This window comes from Haliotis asinina, chromosome 3 (assembly GCF_037392515.1).
Source record: "Haliotis asinina isolate JCU_RB_2024 chromosome 3, JCU_Hal_asi_v2, whole genome shotgun sequence".
In the NCBI taxonomy this organism is placed as follows: domain Eukaryota; kingdom Metazoa; phylum Mollusca; class Gastropoda; order Lepetellida; family Haliotidae; genus Haliotis; species Haliotis asinina.
Window position 1 is genome coordinate 31,231,784 of NC_090282.1, and position 21,311 is coordinate 31,253,094.

General features: G+C 40.2%; 1 protein-coding gene across 1 annotated transcript; it reads right to left on the reverse strand.

The window, feature by feature from the left end:
* Window positions 1–1,119: 1,119 nt before the first annotated feature.
* LOC137278820 (uncharacterized) lies at window positions 1,120–2,873 on the reverse strand. The gene is made up of 3 exons (XM_067811330.1): window positions 2,507–2,873; window positions 1,636–2,160; window positions 1,120–1,538 (listed from the first exon to the last, which is right to left on the reverse strand). The coding sequence occupies exons 1-3, from the start codon at window positions 2,871–2,873 to the stop codon at window positions 1,120–1,122; spliced, it is 1,311 nt and encodes a 436-aa protein (XP_067667431.1).
* Window positions 2,874–21,311: the final 18,438 nt, after the last annotated feature.

Below are 21,311 nucleotides of genomic sequence, written 5' to 3' on the forward strand. Positions count from 1 at the left end.
TAAATAGAATACTTGCCTTTACTTGCCAAATAAGAAGAATTCATGATCTTTTTTTTCGACAGGATAGACTGCAATGACTGACCTAAGTCACTCTATGGGTTGCACTAGTTGACCTCAGACAGGGTTGCAATAGCTGATCTCAGACTCTGTCTGGATGGCATTACTTGATATCAGACACTGTCTAGATTGCACTAACTGACCTCAGACACTGAGCAGGCTGCACTTACTTGCCTCAGATTTTGACATACCAGCTGACTTCTTTAAACAAAAAGATAAAACAAGTATTTATAAAATATGTTTTGTGACTGGACGCAAGTATAGTGGTGAGAAAAATGGCCTCAATGTGTGTACAGAGACATTGCTGTCTCCAATGGTGACACAACTGGACCTGACTCTCCCAGCAGGGAAACTCCTTGTATGACTTTCTCCCATGACATGTTCCATGAAGCTTTGTAATTAGGCACCAAATTCACCTATACCAATATAGAAGTCAATTCTCATTTTCAAGTTATTGTTTTGGAACATCTGAATTATGCCTAATAGAACACATGCAAAACAGCTATCATTTAAAGGCAATGACAGAACACTATTAAATAATAAAGGAGATAACTGCTAACTATATTAAATATACAATTAACCATTTTACCACCAGCATCCTTGGCTGTATTTGTTGCAAGACATGCAATTACTCGGGAGTATATGGCAAACATTTTTAGGTGGCATGCCCAGAACCTTTCCCAAAATTTACTAAAGCACTTTGCAGCCACACATTTTTTTCATTCATTTTGGTTCCATTCACTTGTTTAGTCTTAACTACCAGTGCCCCATAATATAACACTATGGGACAAAGATGTCCATTTGCAGGTAATGATTGCAGCAAATATGATAGAACAGACATGTTTTTGGTAGTAGACTAATGCTCAGTCTCTTATCAAATAATTCCTTTTTAAATTAGAAAAGAAGCTCCAGGGTGAAGGGAGATTCTGATCTGAACCTTTGGAAATCTAGACTTGCTTCATTTAGTGTCTAAGCACTGCAGAAAGCGCTAGGCAAAGGGGTAAATAGTGCGGTCCAGGGACTGGAGACAGACAAGGTATGTCACTGCCTCTGCGCACTGGACTATGGTGTGATGCCTGGTGTGATGCCTGGTGTGATGCCTGGTGCGATGCCTGGTGCGATGCCTGGTGCGATGCCTGGTGTGATGCCTGGTGTGATGCCTGGTGTGATGCCTGGTGTGATGCCATGCCTGGTGTGATGCCTGGTGTGATGCCTGGTGTGATGCCTGGTGTGATGCCTGGTGTGATGCCATGCCTGGTGTGATGCCATGTGTGATGCCATGTGTGATGCCTGGTGTGATGCCTGGTGTGATGCCTGGTGTGATGCCATGCCTGGTGTGATGCCATGGTGTGATGCCTGGTGTGATGCCTGGTGTGATGCCTGGTGCGATGCCTGGTGCGATGCCTGGTGCGATGCCTGGTGCGATGCCTGGTGCGATGCCATGCCTGGTGTGATGCCTGGTGTGATGCCTGGTGTGATGCCTGGTGTGATGCCATGCCTGGTGTGATGCCATGCCTGGTGCGATGCCTGGTGTGATGCCATGCCTGGTGTGATGCCATGCCTGGTGTGATGCCATGCCTGGTGTGATGCCTGGTGTGATGCCTGGTGTGATGCCATGCCTGGTGTGATGCCATGCCTGGTGTGATGCCTGGTGTGATGCCATGCCTGGTGCGATGCCTGGTGCGATGCCTGGTGCGATGCCTGGTGTGATGCCTGGTGTGTTGCCTGGTGTGATGCCTGGTGTGATGCCTGGTGTGTTGCCTGGTGTGATGCCTGGTGTGATGCCTGGTGTGATGCCTGGTGTGATGCCTGGTGCGATGCCTGGTGTGATGCCTGGTGTGATGCCATGCCTGGTGTGATGCCTGGTGTGATGCCATGCCTGGTGTGATGCCATGCCTGGTGTGATGCCATGCCTGGTGCGATGCCTGGTGTGATGCCTGGTGCGATGCCTGGTGCGATGCCTGGTGCGTTGCCTGGTGTGATGCCTGGTGTGATGCCTGGTGTGATGCCTGGTGTGATGCCTGGTGCGATGCCTGGTGCGATGCCTGGTGTGATGCCATGCCTGGTGTGATGCCATGCCTGGTGTGATGCCTGGTGTGATGCCTGGTGTGATGCCATGCCTGGTGTGATGCCATGCCTGGTGTGATGCCATGCCTGGTGTGATGCCTGGTGTGATGCCATGCCTGGTGTGATGCCATGCCTGGTGTGATGCCTGGTGTGATGCCATGCCTGGTGTGATGCCTGGTGTGATGCCATGCCTGGTGTGATGCCTGGTGTGATGCCATGCCTGGTGTGATGCCATGCCTGGTGTGATGCCATGCCTGGTGTGATGCCTGGTGTGATGCCATGCCTGGTGTGATGCCATGCCTGGTGTGATGCCTGGTGTGATGCCTGGTGTGATGCCATGCCTGGTGTGATGCCTGGTGTGATGCCTGGTGTGATGCCATGCCTGGTGTGATGCCTGGTGTGATGCCTGGTGTGATGCCATGCCTGGTGTGATGCCATGCCTGGTGCGATGCCTGGTGCGATGCCTGGTGCGATGCCTGGTGTGATGCCTGGTGTGATGCCATGCCTGGTGTGATGCCATGTGTGATGCCTGGTGTGATGCCTGGTGTGATGCCTGGTGTGATGCCTGGTGCGATGCCATGCCTGGTGCGATGCCATGCCTGGTGCGATGCCATGCCTGGTGCGATGCCTGGTGCGATGCCTGGTGCGATGCCTGGTGCGATGCCATGCCTGGTGCGATGCCTGGTGCGATGCCTGGTGCGATGCCTGGTGCGATGCCTGGTGTGATGCCATGCCTGGTGTGATGCCATGCCTGGTGTGATGCCATGCCTGGTGTGATGCCTGGTGTGATGCCATGCCTGGTGTGATGCCATGCCTGGTGTGATGCCATGCCTGGTGTGATGCCATGCCTGGTGTGATGCCATGCCTGGTGTGATGCCTGGTGTGATGCCTGGTGTGATGCCTGGTGTGATGCCATGCCTGGTGTGATGCCTGGTGTGATGCCTGGTGTGATGCCTGGTGTGATGCCTGGTGTGATGCCATGCCTGGTGTGATGCCATGCCTGGTGTGATGCCTGGTGTGATGCCATGCCTGGTGTGATGCCATGCCTGGTGTGATGCCTGGTGTGATGCCATGCCTGGTGTGATGCCATGCCTGGTGTGATGCCATGCCTGGTGTGATGCCATGCCTGGTGCGATGCCTGGTGCGATGCCTGGTGTGATGCCATGCCTGGTGTGATGCCTGGTGCGATGCCTGGTGCGATGCCTGGTGCGATGCCTGGTGCGATGCCTGGTGTGATGCCTGGTGTGATGCCTGGTGTGTTTTATGGTTTGATCCTTTGGAGTTCTATACTTCTTGAAGTTTCCTCCTTTTTTTTTCCAATTATTGATGTTGGTATCGGGAATTTGGCTTGAAAATAACATGGTCAGGGTTGTTTCAGATTTCAGAGATCATGTTTTATTCAAATAAATTTCAAACTCCACACGCAATACAGGTTTGGTCTCATCTTCTTGTCATTACAAGCACATTCTATGTAAATCAGCGGGTCTTTACTCTGCTTTATCGGACCATTATTCCCTAATAAGCACAGGAGAAGGAAGTGACTTCAATGTCAATCTGAAACACAAGTGACTTGTTTGTTAAACACATTGTCATGCCTGCTCAAAGGACAAGGCCATGGAGCCATCAAAGGAGCTCCAATTGCTGTGTAGAGCATGGAAATGAGTATGGTTTTATAGCATTCTTAGCAGTATTCCAGCAAGACCATAGCAGGGGGCACCAGAAATGGACTCTACACATTGTCCCCATGTGGGAAATGGAAACCGGGTCTTTGACATGACAAGCAGACACTTTAACCACTGGGCTACCCCACCACCCCTTACTGTGATTAACAGAAACTAATGTTTGTATGTCTGAATCCTAATTCATCCCAAGAATGTTTGTAAGTTTCTCACCACCACAGTCATGTCTGTGGGTGTTATCAAAGGAGACAATGTTGAAAATTTGCCCCCCACCTCCTCCTTCAGGCTTACCTCCCAAATAAGCTGGATTACTATTATAGGACTTACTTGCTCATATGGAGAGTACAATTAGTGAAGTTTTTAGTACTCAGCAAAGGAAATCCTGATGCATGACTGTCTACAATGCCCATGTCTTGGTAGTACTTCCACTGTTGTATAACGACCTACATTGTGTTCAACCAAAGAAAAAGACATTCATCTCTTTACAAAATGTTTAGTTCTTACCCGTTACTAATTCTTAAAGTGAAAAGTTGTTTTGTTAGTTGTTCATTTAACGCCACTCTCAGCAATATTCCATCATATGTCGTCAGTCTGTAAATAATTAAGTGTGGACAATCCTGTGTTCAACAGCATGAGCATCAATCTGCACAAAAGGGAACTGTGGATCAACCCAGTCAGCAAACCTAGTTGCCTCTTGTGACAAGGTTTACTGACGAGAAATTCTAACTCAGATCTTCACAGGTCAAAGTGGAAAGTACCAATGATATGAGTTGATATAAAATAAGCCCTGTCATCCCTTGAAGAGCAAAATGTGATTAGTATGTGGCTGCTTTAGAAAGCCAAATTGATATTAAAAAATTGTGTTCACTCACTGAGATAACACCCATAGTTTAACATGAACATCCTTCCCAATAACTGAAAAGACTAGGCTTTATCCCTTTAATGACAAAAAATAATTGCTAACAGTATAATCACGGGATTGTCTGGTTTGGGCTTGATTGTTTAGGAGAAATCATGATCAATGGCATATAGCTGAGATGTGGCCTTTAAGAGTAACGTGATACAAATCCAGCATAATATTATTCCTTCTCTGCTTCGGACATGTTTGTCAGAAAAGATAAAAACATTGTGTGGGGAAATAAAAAGTAAAACACATTGCCTGAACATTAAAAAATAATAGTTTTCTATCTCCTGGGACATTGAGAAATATGATAAAGGAGGATAGTAATTATATTTCTACCACCATGAGTAAAATGGAAATATTGGTTAAGTAATCATATCTTAATTTCATTAAACAAAACCTCTGTTCATTTGACAATAGAATTACATCAAACATTTCGCTTACACACTCTACCAAGCATGATAAAAACAAATTATCCTCCAAGGTGCAATAACAATGTAGGCTACACAGCCTTAATGCACAGTCCCTTAAAACATTAATGTTGAAATTGCCAAGTAAATTCAAGAACAGTTAGATACTGTGATTACATGAAGCCCAAGGAAACATTGGCAAGGTGAGAGCTGCTCTCGTAAGTCCATTTATAAGTATCATTGAACACAACCCTAATGGGAACTGCTTTGAGTGAGTGAGTTTAGTTTGACGCTGCTTTTTAGCAACATTCCAGCAAAATCAAGGCCGGGGACGCCAGAAATGGGTTTCACACATTGTACCCATGTGGAGAATCAAATCCAATTTTTTAGCATGACGAATGAAACAACTTCAACCAGTAAGTTATCATTAGGTTGGCCAATACTAGAGATTAAAGTGGAGAAGGATGTTTTTAACAGTGTAACCAGCCTCATAAACACAACATATATGCATGGACATGTTGTCTCAAACATGAAAATTGGCTGTACAGTGTTAGTTGGGACATGACGTACTGGTCCTGGACAACCTTCACAAATCAATGTAGCATCATGTTTGAAAGGCTACCTCATTCAGTCTGTCAGTAAGTCTCACAATCTCATTCCAAAGAATCCAACAAAGAGGAGGGGAATGTCTCCAGTCAGACACTTCTATCTCATGTACCAGACACACAGTACAAGCAGCCTGAAGCTTTAGCAGCTGGACAATCAAACAACAACATGACTGTTACTGTAACATCAGAGCAATACCACAGCAACATCTGGTCATCCCACAAAATCCAGCAATACCACAGCAACATCTGGTCATCCCACAAAATCCAGCAATACCACAGCAACATCTGGTCATCCCACAACATCCAGCAATTCCACAGCAACATCTGGCCATCCCACAGGAACATCAGAGCAACAGCATCATGGCCATGCCACGGCAATATCATGGCCTCATCACAGTAAAATTGTGAGTAAGTGAGTTCAGTTTTACGCTGCACTAAACAATATTCCAGCTATACGGCGACAGTCTGTAAATAATCAAGTCTGGACCACCTGATTCCGTTAGTTGCCTTTTACGACAAGCATAGTCGCCTTTTATGGCAAGCATGGTTTGCTGAAGGCCTATTCTACCCCGGGACCTTCATGGGTCAGTAAAATTGTGACAATAATACAGGAACATCACTGGAGCATCAGTTATATTTACCAAAGTACATAAAGTTAAATGAGATGGTGCAACAGCAAACACAAATCATAATCATGATGGCATTGCTCCAACATCAGCCTCTACATCAAAGATATCAATATGAGACACCACAATGTTTTCAATGTTTTTCTAATTCTGTTAATGCATGATCGATGGCCTACATTCATTGTAAACAGAAATAAAAAAACTCAGTATTATAATTGACCCCTCATTACCATTTGAGCATGGTTAAGGCTGTCTGGAGACCCTCCAGAAGCATGACAAACACTTATTTTCCACAGGCACCATCTTTTCCCTCTTCTCGTATGTCTGAAGTCCTAACATCCACGACTGCTCATGATTAATATTGCAGCACCAACCACCGATAACCCACATGAAGAACTTCAACCTAGATCAACAGAAAATTGATAAAAACACAAACCATCCACCTGAGGACTATGAAACCAAAGACTTTTTCACTGCCAGAGTCTCCCAAAATAGCCTAGCGTCACCTTTGATTCTCAGCCACAGCATTCCCTGCGACACCAGGTGGTCGTGCCCTGAATATCACAAGTTCACTTCTTATCCTTGTCGTGAAAATATGCTGCCTAATTATATCATGTCTGCTGCAACCCCAAAAGAAAGGAAAGACAAGAAAAGATCCACCAAACAATTACTGAATGACAAACTGTCTGGGTCTGAACTGTTTCAATGAGTTACTCTCTTTACCTCATTCTGCATAAATAATGCCAGAAATCAAAGCCAGGACAAACAGGAAGAAACTGCCAGCTTAATGAGGCTTACCAGCATGTCAACATTAATTTTATCAAAACAAAAGCCCCAAAGACACTTACCAAAATGGATCACATACATAACTTCTTTTTACAATTATTTTTAAAAATTCCTTTAAAGTTAAAAGGTCATATGTAATGTAAAACACAACACTGCAGATTGTGATACCTTTTGGTATGAACTTACTGAAACAAATCATCAAAAATGCAGCGCTGCACTCAAGAAGCATTCATAGTGAATAGGGTCATGGAGCTGGAAACCTAGTCTGCCGTACAGACCCTGAAGTACATATATCCAAGAAAGCCCACGCAAGTCTAGAAAATGTGGCAAGTCTAGATTTCCATAGCTTCCGAAAATGAAGAAAGTCTCAGGGCAAAATTTCATTATATTATTTTTTTTTCACTATGAACGTTTTTTCAGTAAAATATGTTCATTTCAGAGATTAGCTGTTAGTCTTCTTGAAACCATATGCCTGCCCAGAGTATGAGGTCATGAGCAGTAGTCTGATCTTGGATGTATACATGAACAAGCAAACAATCTACTTGTTACATGAAAAAATAACCCACACTGATTGTGGTAAGCAGACTTTGTCACAGAGAAAAACTCAATGCCTGCCCAGAGTATGAGGTCATGAGCAGTAGTCTGATCTTGGATGTATACATGAACAAGCAAACAATCTACTTGTTACATGAAAAAATAACCCACACTGATTGTGGTAAGCAGACTTTGTCACAGAGAAAAACTCAATGTCTGGTTTATTAACACCTCTATATCTGCCTGCCTGTCTGCTAATGACAATATGCAATGCACAACTTCAATCACTGACCACATGAAATTTGAAATTAACATCTATCGGCATAAACAAAGAGCTGCTATGCATATCGGCAAATGAAAAGGCTTTGATACACTTCAGTGCACCCCCAATGGCTCTGACTGGGTTTGGTAGTGTGGCATGGGTTAACCCATGTACAAAATATTGCACTTTTGATTTGTGATTATACGCTTATAATTTTGTTTATTTATTCTTTACTTAATCAGCAAAGCATTTTATATTTCATGAATCAGTGTTTTAATTCATAATGTTTGATTTTTTGGTTGCATTTGAAAGGATGAAGGTTATAACAATGTATGAACTCTTTTGCTACCTACCATGGCAATTCTTTTTTATTTGTCTGAAACAGCCAAAGATAAATTGACCGTACATAAGACTTTAATTGAAATATGCTTCACACATTGAACCCATGTGGGGAATCGAACCCATGTGGGGAATCGAACCCAGGACTGCGTTGTGGCAAGCAAACACTTTAACCACCAAGCTTAGCCATTGCCATGTCCAAAACAATCAAAGACAAATCCGTCTGATTAAAGATGTTCAGAGATGCTAACAGTAATTTAGCCCAATTAGTATTTTGACTAAATTAATTACCGATAGAAAAATCAGTATTTCTTGGCTAAAAATAGAATAAAAATTTTCACATTTAATACAAAAATATACAGTTATGCTAACAAACTTGTTATTAACATTGTACTGCTCTAAATCAGCACTTAGAATCCACATATAGCTTGATACTGAACAAAATGTGGTTGAAATTTTATTGTGGGGTGCATGCTATTTGATAATTTAATCTAATTTGATAATTTAATTTTAATTATGTTTTTAATGTATCAATGTCGCAGATTTTGTGTTGTTTTGTTTTTCCAAGACATATATGGTAAAATCATATGGGTTGGCACCTCTGGATGTTAAATGAAGGATGGTCAAAATACCTCTGTTCAACTACTGAACTACAAGGACAGCTGTTTTAGATACCAGTAGCACTATGTTTCAAATCAGGTAACAAATCATTTTTTCAAAACTAAACAGAAATATTGATGCCATACGAAAATTCATCTTAAGGCCATGACATATCATCAGTTTACCCTAGAACTCTCTTGGTCAAAGTTCCCATTTGCTAGAAGCTTCACATTTTTCTATTTTTGTCTTGGAAGAAAAAAGGATCTAAGTCCATGGATCAAAGCCAAGTGACTGACTCAAAATCTGTCATACAAAATTCATAAATATCTATAAAACATGCAAAAAACTTACCTAGACCTGAGGCTATATTTATGATTTTCAAGATCTGCTGTAGTAACACCATATGCATCCAAGTCCAAGTTGTTGTCATGGAAACTGTGTATATACAGCTTATATTGCTATGTATAAGGAAAGTTTTTGAATTACAGGCATTTAAAGGGGGTCACTTTATACGTTAGAAGCTTTCAAATTAATATACTAGTGATGCCAACTGGTATCCAACACCCATTGATACTGGTTGATAGTAAAACGTCACATTAAGGGTCACATGCAACCAAAAAATCAAACATAACTAAAACACAATTATCACTTATTCATGACATATAATATACATTGCTGCTTGTTAAAAAACAAATAAACAAAATTATAAGTGTACAATCGCGATTCAAAAGTGCAAAATTTTGTACTTAGGCTTACTTCCCTCGAAACGAAGCCCTTGGGAGACCGAACCCAGTCATAGTGGGTGGCTGTGCACTCAAGGGTAACGACGACTGCCAATTGGCTGTTTCATTTGCTGATACGCTGAGGGCTCATTGTGTGTACAGAAAGATGATCTGTTTGATGAGCCTTTTATAAGTATGGCTAGTCACAAGAAAGTAAGATTCTTTATTGATAACAACTTCTTTTATTGTACTTGATGCATCGTTTCAGTATGGATTCATATACCGTTGTCATAGAAAATCATCTACACTAGAAGAAGTTGTTATCCTTAGAGAATGCATATAGACATGTTGGGTTTTGTACAAGTTCTCTGAATTTGAGCTCGATCAAATAAAAAATCATCTCAGCAGAGATGGTGAACTACTGCGTGACTGGAAAGTGTCATTCGTCCAAGTACAAAGCAGGACTTGAACTGACAAGAGTTTGCACCATTTTCCGTCAAATCCAGTCATCCGAAAAAAAAAAGGCTGTAGTTTGTTTGCAACCCACAGACATAAAAACTTGTCATGTGTGCAAGTATTACACCTGCCTAATTACATAATGTGGCAGAGACTCCACTCAGGTGCATGAGTCATAAATCAATTTATTTTGTTTATTACGTATAGCCTGATAGGTGTTAAGTTCAAATTGCATGTGGTCAATGATTGAAGCTGTCTATTGTATGCTGTCTTTAGCAGACAGGCAGGCAGACATCAGACATACAGGTGTCAATAAACCAGACATTGAGCTTCTCTGTGACAGATGATGCTTACTACAATCAACAATTTTTTTTCAATGTAACGAGTAGATTATTTACTTGTTTGTGTACACAACCAAGATTAGACTACTGCTCACGACCTCATACTCCGAGCATGCTTACTGTTTCAAGCTCCGCGAATGTATTCCCTGCGCATGCGTTATGGGCGCAGCGCAGCACAGCTGTTGAAACCAGTTTTCCCCCCTGCGCCGGGGGAAATTTAGTGCATCTTTTGAACTCCGTTTTCGCGGGCTTTTTTTTCGTCACATTTTTTCATCTTTATAGACTGAATTGGCACTTTCATGATTTGTTTCGGCAAGAGTTGTGTTTTACATTGCACATGACCTTTAACTAAAAATAACTGTTCCAAGAACTATTTTGGTATGCAAGCTTCTATGTACTGTATGTGAATTCAATGTTTATGCTTTACATGTTCTGCAAATAGTGCCTTGATTGTCATGCTGAGTGAGTGAGTGAGTGAGTGAGTGAGTGAGTGAGAGAGAGAGACTGGTTTAACAGTGCTTATAGGAATACTCCAACAACACCAGAAATGGGTTTCAAACATTGTACCCATGTGGGGAATTGAACCAAGGTCTTCGGCATAACAATGGTTGCTTACCACTAAGCTACCCTACTGCCCACTGACATGTTGAAGAAACAAACAACAGATGTTGTTACTGAATGGCTGCAGGGTAGCTTGGTGGTTAAATACTTCACTTGTCATGCTAAAGGCCTGGGTTCAATTCCCCACTGGGAACAATGTGTGAAGCCTATTTCTGGTGTCATCTGCTGTGATGTGGAGTGATAGTAATAGCTAAAAGATTCATAAAACTATACTCACTTACTGGCTCTTGTCATTGAAACCAATTTGGTGTTGCACACTGATATCATCATTCTGAGGCTGGGGATCTTTGCTACAAAGCATCATATAACTGACACAAACTGACTTTTAATACAAACATAATGAGCATGTATGCACTGATGATGTATGTCCTTTGAGGCTGTGTTATGGATATATAAATTATCTTTGATTTGAATGCTTGAACACAGTCGCCTTATGCATGGGTGTTGCTTTTCCACGGTGATATATGGTTATTCAAAAAATTATACAAAATAACAAAAGCCACAATTTCATCACTATCCATGTGTCATGTTTGGAGAGGATATATAGCAGTTACAAGTTCTCATGGTCACAAGGTCTCAGGCTATTTCAGAAGTTGAGCATAGGATTTTAAAGAATTTTTGCTTACCTTCACCAAAAATATGAGAATATAAACATGGTCTTTTAATGCCTATCATGACCTACCTCATCACAAACACCTTTACGGCCAAGAAACAGATCATGGCTACCAAAACGAACATTAAAATGTACCTAAGGCCAGACCAATAATACTTCTTTAATTCACAAATTTTTGTTTACAGAAAACCTAAGGGCAGGAGGGGAAAAACACTTCTAGATGCTAAAAGTATTTTACTTCTGGCAATTTATGAAGCATATATGCTGCCATTTTCTTGTACGTTTACATTTTTGGTTGCAGGGAAATGAATTTTTATTTTTCCTTATTTTTTAAAAAATATGACCAGTGATTCCATAAAACAAGAAATATAACTGGTCTGGTCTGAAACAGAAATCTACAAGACAACGTAAGAAACATTGACATTTATAACAAAACAGACACATTTTTCAAGCTTCAATCTGCTGATGTATCTACCAGTAGTTATTTTGCTAAAAATCATTATCAAAAACTCAAACATGTCTACACTCAAGAAAAAAAAGTCATGATTGAATTTCAAAAGACTGCTGCAAGCCAAGAACAGATGAAAGTGAAGTAGTTAATCCTGCGGCAGTGGCCGAGCCTGCACCAGTCAAGTGTTACCCAAAACTTGATTAACTCAATTTCCGTGTCCCAGTCAATCATTGCTACATGTTTCTGTACCTACCCTGTGAGTTTATTGCCAGTTACTTGGTGCAGTAAAGTAAGTCAGTTCTACAAAGACCCACCAGCCCTTCCTTTGTGCTGTTAGACTAATTAAGACCAGCAGTCAATTGTCTCTGATAACGCCTCAGATCTTCAGAGTATATTTTTGGGACTTCTAATTACTTGGTCATTTTGATGTTCAATATCCTTTTCTTTTTAGTGCTGACTGCTGTCAAATCATTTGTTCTTCAATATGATATCTGAGGAAAGAGGGCTACACCAGTCAACAGATGCATATTTCAACTCTTGAGTAGTCTTTAGGAAAATACCAGCAATTTTCTTATTTCTCACTTTGTTATTAATTCATTCATTCACATGCTGTCATTTCTTACTTGTTCACAACAGTCTTATTGTCAGTAAGTTATTGCACAAAGTTCTTAAGAACCAAGATGACTTATGTTCTGCTCTGGCATCTGTAAAGATAAACTTGTGTTTGGACTACTGAAAAACTTAAAATCAATGTCATTCAGTCATCTTGTCATATATTCCAGTAACAGCTTTAAAAGAAATAATAAACAGGCAAGTACAGTAATATGTCAACGTGCACAAGCCTCCAAGGTAAAAATTAATAATTCAAATTTAAAAAAAAATAATAAATAAGACCAGGGGCCTTCATATACACTTGCCTCTTTGAAGGATATAATTTCTATACATCCATGGGATACACCATTATACCCTTGGAGCAAGGCCAAGTAGTGAGTGGAGTCCCACTAGGCACTAAAGATGAACCTCATGACAAATCTGATAAAATCCTACCCGAAACTTGGTTCAACATTTTGACACTTAAAATAAGAAAAATAGGTCTGAATACTTTTCAGTAACTTTTCTAAGAGGGAAATTTGAAAAATGTGTTGACTTGTGGAACCTTACTTCATTCTCTTCCCACAGTGGTTACTGGTCATTTCTTCCTACGTAACCTCTGTTCTAATACGATCTTTTCATGGTGCGAGTGTTTAAGTGTTCTGACTGGAGGCAATCAGATTCAGTAGTGCAATCAGCGACCTTGTTTCAAAAGTGATCATTTGAAAGATCTCGGTAATTTCTGGATGCATCGTGAAAACTAGAACCTCTTCCCAAGCCCGATACTCAAATGTTTCTTCTAGACAGAACACGGTCATGTCATTTTTGTTTCTCCACACTGCTTGCATTTGTCAAGTTGAATCTAGCTCGATGTAACACATGTTCTGATTGGACAGAAAAAAAAGGAGATAAATCTGCTGCCATTTTTTGCTGCTAGGGGATTTTATGAGAACCGCGAAATATGGCCGTATTAGAACAGGGGTTTCTTAGGAAGATATGACAAGTAACCTCTGTGGGAAGAGAATGACCTTACTCAGGCATCTCAAGTTTTTGTCACTCTTCCAGAAGGAAGCTGTGCAACATGCATGTGTGTGTATGTGTAGCTGCTTGTATTACTCCTGACAAAAGCTGGTTTTATAGTGCTAGCTCACCGAGATACCTCACTGACACAGTTAAGCATGAATACACCATTCATACATATACTGACTCTGAGCTGATAAGTCCTTCTGTACCCATTAATGCCTAACACCAGGCCACTACCGACAAGTACCATATTTTAATGTCTTTTGGTTTGACACACAACCAGGGATTGAACCTGCACCAGGACGGGACCTACATATTTTAACATCTTTTGGAGTGACATGGATGGGGATTCACAACACACTACTTTTTACGAAACAAAGAGTATAGCATTTACAATAACTGCATCCATTGTCTGTGAACTAAAAGGTTATTTCAGTGGTTATGTCTGATTTGATGTCTGATTATAATGACAATGGGCTGAAAACATCACACTGTATTTTGTTTGCATAATGTTCATCCCTTTCCACAGAGGTGTGTTTTGGAAACAAAACAGTACACACTATACTAGAGAAAAATACTGTACCCATGTATTTAGTACAGCATAGTACATATGACATTCCTTTGCCATGTGTCATGTCACCCGATACTTTAACTGCAGAAATGTCTGGCAGCAATTAGAGACAACCAGTTTATAAGACTAATGTCTCATTCACTGAGATATTCAGACAATCATACAAGTTTCTATATAAACGTCTGGGTGTCAGTGTTTGTGTATCATGAAACTCCTAAAGCAGGTGTTCCGCATGGCATGAAACTATTCCATAAACCTGACAAAAAAAATGCATGGCACTGCTCCTGAACAAAATCTAAACACACTGAAATTTCTCACTGTGCATGAAACAACAGTTAATGGCTTCATTATTGAGAGGAGGAAGGGGCAGCAGGCATTGATATTCACAAGTTGTCAAAATGTTTTGCAACCAAAGGGTATTTTATTAACCGAAGAACTGTCAAATGGAGGTGTTATCTGGGTGGTGTTTCAATGAGATCAGCATCGTGTTTCAATGAGGTTTGCCGGGGGGGGGCTTTCAATGAGATGTAGGTAGTGGTTGCAATACACCTGGGCATTGAGTGAGAGTGTGTGTGTGTGTGTGTGAGAGAGACAGAGAGAGGAATGAGATTTAGTTGTGACAGACCTAAACAACTGACATCCAAAGCATTCAGTGCACTATACAGTGATACAAATCTGCTCCTTTAAGCAAAAGAAAACTTCATTAAAAATGAAGAAGGCAATTCAAACATTCCCCATCAAAACAGGTCCTAAGCAGCCATGCTGAAATACAAGACCCCCACTGCAGGATGTGACCTTGGAAGATGACCACTGATGTCAACGATTGGGTTCAGCGGGGCATTATACAAAGGACAAACTATGTACAGGCAATGTACTATCCTTCCTGTCTATGCACTAGAGGGGTAACCCTCCGTGTAAAGACAAACCATGGTCTTGCCTCCACTTCAACTGGCCAAATGTATAGCAGTTAGCGAATTCCAGAGCAACAAGTCTTTACCATGCCAGACATAGGGTTGTTAGTGATAGTCTGGCATTATCACAACTGACAGGCAAACAAATCTGGTTACTTTGGTAGGACATTTGACAGGGCAGTAATATGTTCAAGAATTTTTCTGCCATGTTGTTCCATTCTTTAGAATTATCAGTAGAAATCTTTAACTGCAAGAAAGCAAAGTCAGACCATGTGGTGCCCATGTCATCATCACCCATTGTTTCTGATGAAAAGCCAGACAAACATAAGGCTGGCTTGGTAAGTCCTCTGATTTGTCCCCACAATCTGTGGGACTGGCATTTTGGCCTGAAAGGGCATGCCAGAGACCCAACACCTGCCACCATGGCCCAAGTAAGGGGAGTTTTCATTGGCAGGATGGCAGGAAATACCAAGGCAACCATATGCAAGTTCATGAAGGACTGTTATCAAGGTGTCATGAATGACTCACCTAACTTGATGGACATACAATACATTGATCTTTACACCCAGAATACATGTCATGAACAACATTCTTAATCTGCCAAAACTGTGTTCCACTGGAGATATTGCTTGTGTGAGATCGTTTAGATTTTGTTCAATGATCTGCCAATGCTATGACATCATGAACTTGATGACATCACAATGCTATGACACTGATGCACTGCTAGTCTAATGGAAGTACCATGTTGAGAAATGTACATTTATTATTGAAAACTAATGAAAAGTGATGCTTGATGATAAATTGAATCTCATCCTCATATCTGCCGACATCAATTATATCAACACTCATTGACAAAAGCACAAATATCTTCAGCAAGCATGAGAAATTTGTAAAGTTATTAACTCGTGTTTATGTAACTGATATGAGTAGACACTTGAGATTCTCTGTATATAGCATGCATAGCATAGTATTTAATGTGAACATTCGTTTTTTTCAGCTTGGTCTACCATGCTACATCTATGTGAACAACATTCTGAATGTAGATGTTGGCATGTATCATAAACCTTATGTGAACAAAGATTTCCAGTAATCAGAGTGCTGTATCAAGTGCTCAAGTCATACTCTGTTAAAGACAAGTGCCTAAATTTTGGTATTACTGGAGCAAGAGGTACGAATATACCAATATTTAGGCAGAAGTGTATAAAAGTTAGTGATATTTTCACACTCATAGCTAGGAAACTTATATATCACTACAACATCTTGGCTGGGAGGCACCAAATATCACTTTCACATATCACATTCATGTGGGGATACTGAACGTGAGCATTTAGTGCAAAAACTCACAACTTAAAGACTAGATTACCTCATCTTTGATAGCACATCATGATAGTAATATATGCTATACTCGACATGTATGCGACAAATAAAACTACTTCCCAAACGACTGTTTCAATACTTGGTCATTACATACATTTCAAAAGACAGTTTCAATATAAATGCTAAAGGTTTTAAAAATATATCTACATTACACGTAGGCTTGTAGACTTACCATACATTTCATGTATAGATTTTCTCAAAAGCCCCATTTGAGATTTCTACCAAACTACTGACCTTTAAATTACATAGCAGACAATTTGACACTTGAGATTTGATAATTACTAGTGTCTGGACAAAGATTAAGTGCAGACAGTACAGATGGGATTAGTTCCTACTCCGGGGAATACCCACCAACATTTAGCACATAATAGAATTTCATTCACAACTTATGCCAGAGTTGATTTACAACAGAACATCAGGAAAGTGATGATGGTTTTGTACTTTCAGTAATATTACAGACAGACCTTCTTTGAGAAAGTCTTTTCAAAATACATATCCAAAATTGTGGGTCATATGTTCCAGAAACAGCCTGTTCCACAAATGTGTGAGAGCACTCTGTACTGGACTTAAACTGATTTTGTACATGACATGCAGGGAGGTCACTTACTTCGTACATAAATCTTAGGAATGGGTAGGGGGGGAGTCATACATTTAATACATGCTTCTCAAAAATATTATCACCACCTCTACCCATAACTTATGCATGTTCCCTAACTTCTATCGGATTTAAATGTCAAGTCAAGCATTTTTTCAATAATATGTCCACATTTTACAATGATATACAGCTATATACATCATACATCTTTATATACAAAAATAACCCTACATCTGACTAAAGTGAGGTTGATTTTGAGTTTCAATATTGATCTTGATACTGGAAAGGCCCACAGCTCTGAGATGGATTAGAAAATTAAAAAATGACTGTGTCTTTATATAAACACTATCAGCCAAACAGTTGTGATAATGCAAACTTTATACAAGTGTTAATAATCAATAAACCAGATAAACACCCTCTTGATACATATCTGAATCACCGGGATCCGATAAATAGACATCGGCACCATAAACGTGTCAAGGGTTTGTTATTATCCCATTATATTTCACATATAAATGATATCATAACATTTAATATTGTATAATAACATATCTAATTCCATGTAATAAACAAAGCTATCTCCACTTCCAAGAGTACGCACCTTGATCAATAGATAATTTGACCTTGAATGACCCCTGGAGTCCCAAGGCACCTTGTTTTGTTTGGACTATATGATGCAGATCACTAGCAATTCCACAGGTCCTTAATCAGACAATTCTTCCATGTTTTCGCATATTGAAGCAAGTAGACGAATTCAAGAGCCCAATCAATGTCCTTCGGTCAATAGAATTCTTTTGACTGAAACGAAAGAAGTGATGGAGCCGTTTTGATTTACCAGTAAACACTGTTATTCTGTGTGATTAGTTCTACACCAAATTCTCATCATAACGACTCATGGATTGTTTGCTTAATACAAATGACAATTACATTTCTCATTTGGCCTTCACATCGCTGATTGATCATTGATGGAGAAAAACAAATATGGTTCTACTTTGTCGAATCTCCTTCAAATAAATGTTAAGTCAGATCTACACAAATAGGAAGATAAACACTTATAGAGTGACGCAACGTAACAATAAACTCATAACATTTGTCAATATTCTCCACCCTTGTATTGAGTGAAACTGTGTTAACTGAAGGGGTTGAGCCTATGAAAACAAGCACTTATTAACACATCGTATAAAGCCAATATTTACGATATGTCGCTTACTTCATCAAAAGGTAGTGCTGCATGTACACAGTCGCGTCATAACCTTGTACTTCATTTAAACCAAAATTTCAATACTGAATTAAAACATAAGCTGTTATGGTTTGAGAAACCTGTTTGCCAAAATACCCTGTTTGATATGTGCTTCACATATTGTGTCTATGTTCTGAATCGAACTTGGGTCTTCGGGATGATGAGTGAATGTCTTAAACACAAGTCTACAAAACCCAAAACCTGTCCCCCAAAACAATTGAGATTTAATGTTACAGAATCCTGTATCAATATAGACAAATTTTATAGTTAACTTCTTTTATTTAATGAGACAAAAATTTTGGTACTGATTCTCATACCATTGTCAGGCAAGAATTTGAACCGAAACATCACACACATCCAAATCTAACGTTGTTGTGCACAAAGTTTTTCTATAGTCTCAAGCTACAGAGCAGGAAATGACCTTCTCAATCTTGCTTGTTAACAGTACGAGAATCAAATTCCGAAACATCTCACTCATTATATAGGAGAAGATATACATAAAGCTCTCTGCATTGTACTTCCCATCTTCTACAATGCCAGTCAAAGAAGAAATCCTGAAACTTTTGGAGTGAGTGAGTGAGTTTAGTTTTACGTCGCACTTAGCAATATTCCAGCTATATGGCGACGGTCTGTAAATAATCGAGTCTGGACCAGACAATCCAGTGATCAACAACATGAGCATCGATCTGCGCAATTGGGAACTGATGACATGTGTCAACCAAGTCAGCTAGTCTGACCACCTGATCCCGTTAGTCGCCTCTTATGACAAGCATAGTCACCTTTGATGGCAAGCATGGGTTGCTGAAGGCCTATTCTACCCCAGGACCTTCATGGGTCTGAAACTTCTGGAAATCTCCAATCATGAACATTTAGATTTGTATGGATACATCATGAAACTGACACCTTACACAAGCTTAACACTATTTCATCAGCAGTAGTGAGTGAGTTTAGTTTTATGCCACACTCAGCAATATTTCAGCTATATAACAGAGGTCTGTAAATAATCAAGTCTGGACCAGTTAATACAGTGATCATCAGCATGAGCACTGATCCATGCAACTAGAACACTATGACATGTGGCAACAAAGCCATCAAGCCTGACCCGATTCTGTTAGTCGCCTCTTATCACAAGCATGGGTTACTGAAGATAAACTACCAGGCTCTTCATGGGTGATAATTTCATCAATCAACTGACAAATCTTAAAAAGTGAAAGTTAAAATGATATCAAGTAATAGCTGTATTTTGTCTTTGTGATCATTATCATTGTCAGGTAACACATATCAGGAAAATGTTCTACATCAACTGTTCATTTTTGGGGGAGCAGAACACCTGAATGCAGCTGGAAATTCAATTAACCTGTTCAAATTTGATGTGATTTTGAATTGCACATCAAAGGAAGTACATACCACCACATGTTACAGTGATGGTTCTACTTCATGTGAAAGCTTTTCACATCCAGTTCCTTCCTCAACCATCCTGCCAGTGCTATCATGTGCAGCCTCGTAACTGGGAGCACTGCCATTTCATCAGGAGCAGTTTACATTTCTTTCCTGTATTGAAATAAATTCCTGCTGAATATTTTTCAACATGGTTGATTGAATTCCTAAAAGACACCATGTGCATTAACAGTTAATTCAGATTAAATTTGCGATCCTCTGTTGAACTAGACACACGTGATAAGGCTTGGTGAATTAAAATAACATTTTCTGCCAGCAGTAAGTGAAAGGGTTTTGATAACTGAATATTTCATGCATGATAAGCCTCATCCCGCAACGACGAATGAATGGATGAGGCAATTATTCGAATGCATGTGGTCTTTAATCGTCAACTCATGACATTTTGGCGGCTCTCTATCCCAATTATTTCATCAAACGCAACGTGCGAGATAGCTTGCGAAATCATTAGAAGGCCACCCCTGGCGGCGCCCATGTCCCTGCTGATGCCTGAAGCAACTGACGACCTCCGACACCACGTGCAGCACGGCTTGCACGTGCATTTCTCAACAGGAGTTATTGTTCCACCTGTAGACAAAATGTCACATTGGGCGAAAACAAATATTACCCATGTAAAACATCCCAGTAATGCTTGTTACACAGAACCAATACATTTACCCCAGGTATTTCAAGCACGGGCACAGTGGAAGGCCTTGATGAATTCCGTCGACATGTGTAATCGCAAAGCAAGATGCTATCTCCCTTCCGACAACTGGAACATCAAGAGAACCTCAACTGTACCGACCGGTTTGGTTTACTTTCTGGACGGGCGTGAAACGGCTTGAAAGAGTTACCGACGTACTAATTTTAAGTGCTAATTATTGGACAAGGGATGGAATGTTCCCAATTGGTGGAGTAAATTTCACCAACTGATTAAAATGGCCCTAAAACAATGGTACGTTGATGGGTTCGTTACTTCGATTCAAACGACCCTCGTACCAATCAAGTTCTTCATTTCACAAAGAGAATTTCTTATCCTCTGGCAAATGACTCGAAACGCTGACATATTCCTGTTTACTGCTCTGGTTAACCTTCGGAGAGACTACACTAAAAGTGGTTTAACAGCAAATGAGATAACAAAACCAGTAGAAGCTTAGCGGTGTATGTTACCTGGAGACCAGTAAAAATATAACTCAATCTTGAAGAATTCATTAAGTCAACTGTGTTTTTTTCCTTGCAAATGTCACAGAGTTTGTTTCCGCACTCGACGATGTCAGTAACATGGAAATGTTATTAAATTTCTTTCATTAATCGATGGAGTGAACAACCTGCGTATTTGTACGATAAACGTTTACTAGGCCATAAAGGTGTAGTTATTTAACAACATAGCTCCAGTCAAGCACTCCCAGGAATAATTTCAGTTGCGAGAGTATCATACACACTTGTTTTATTTCGAACCTGAAAAAGAAAGTCAAACTTTGAATATCAATCATTGA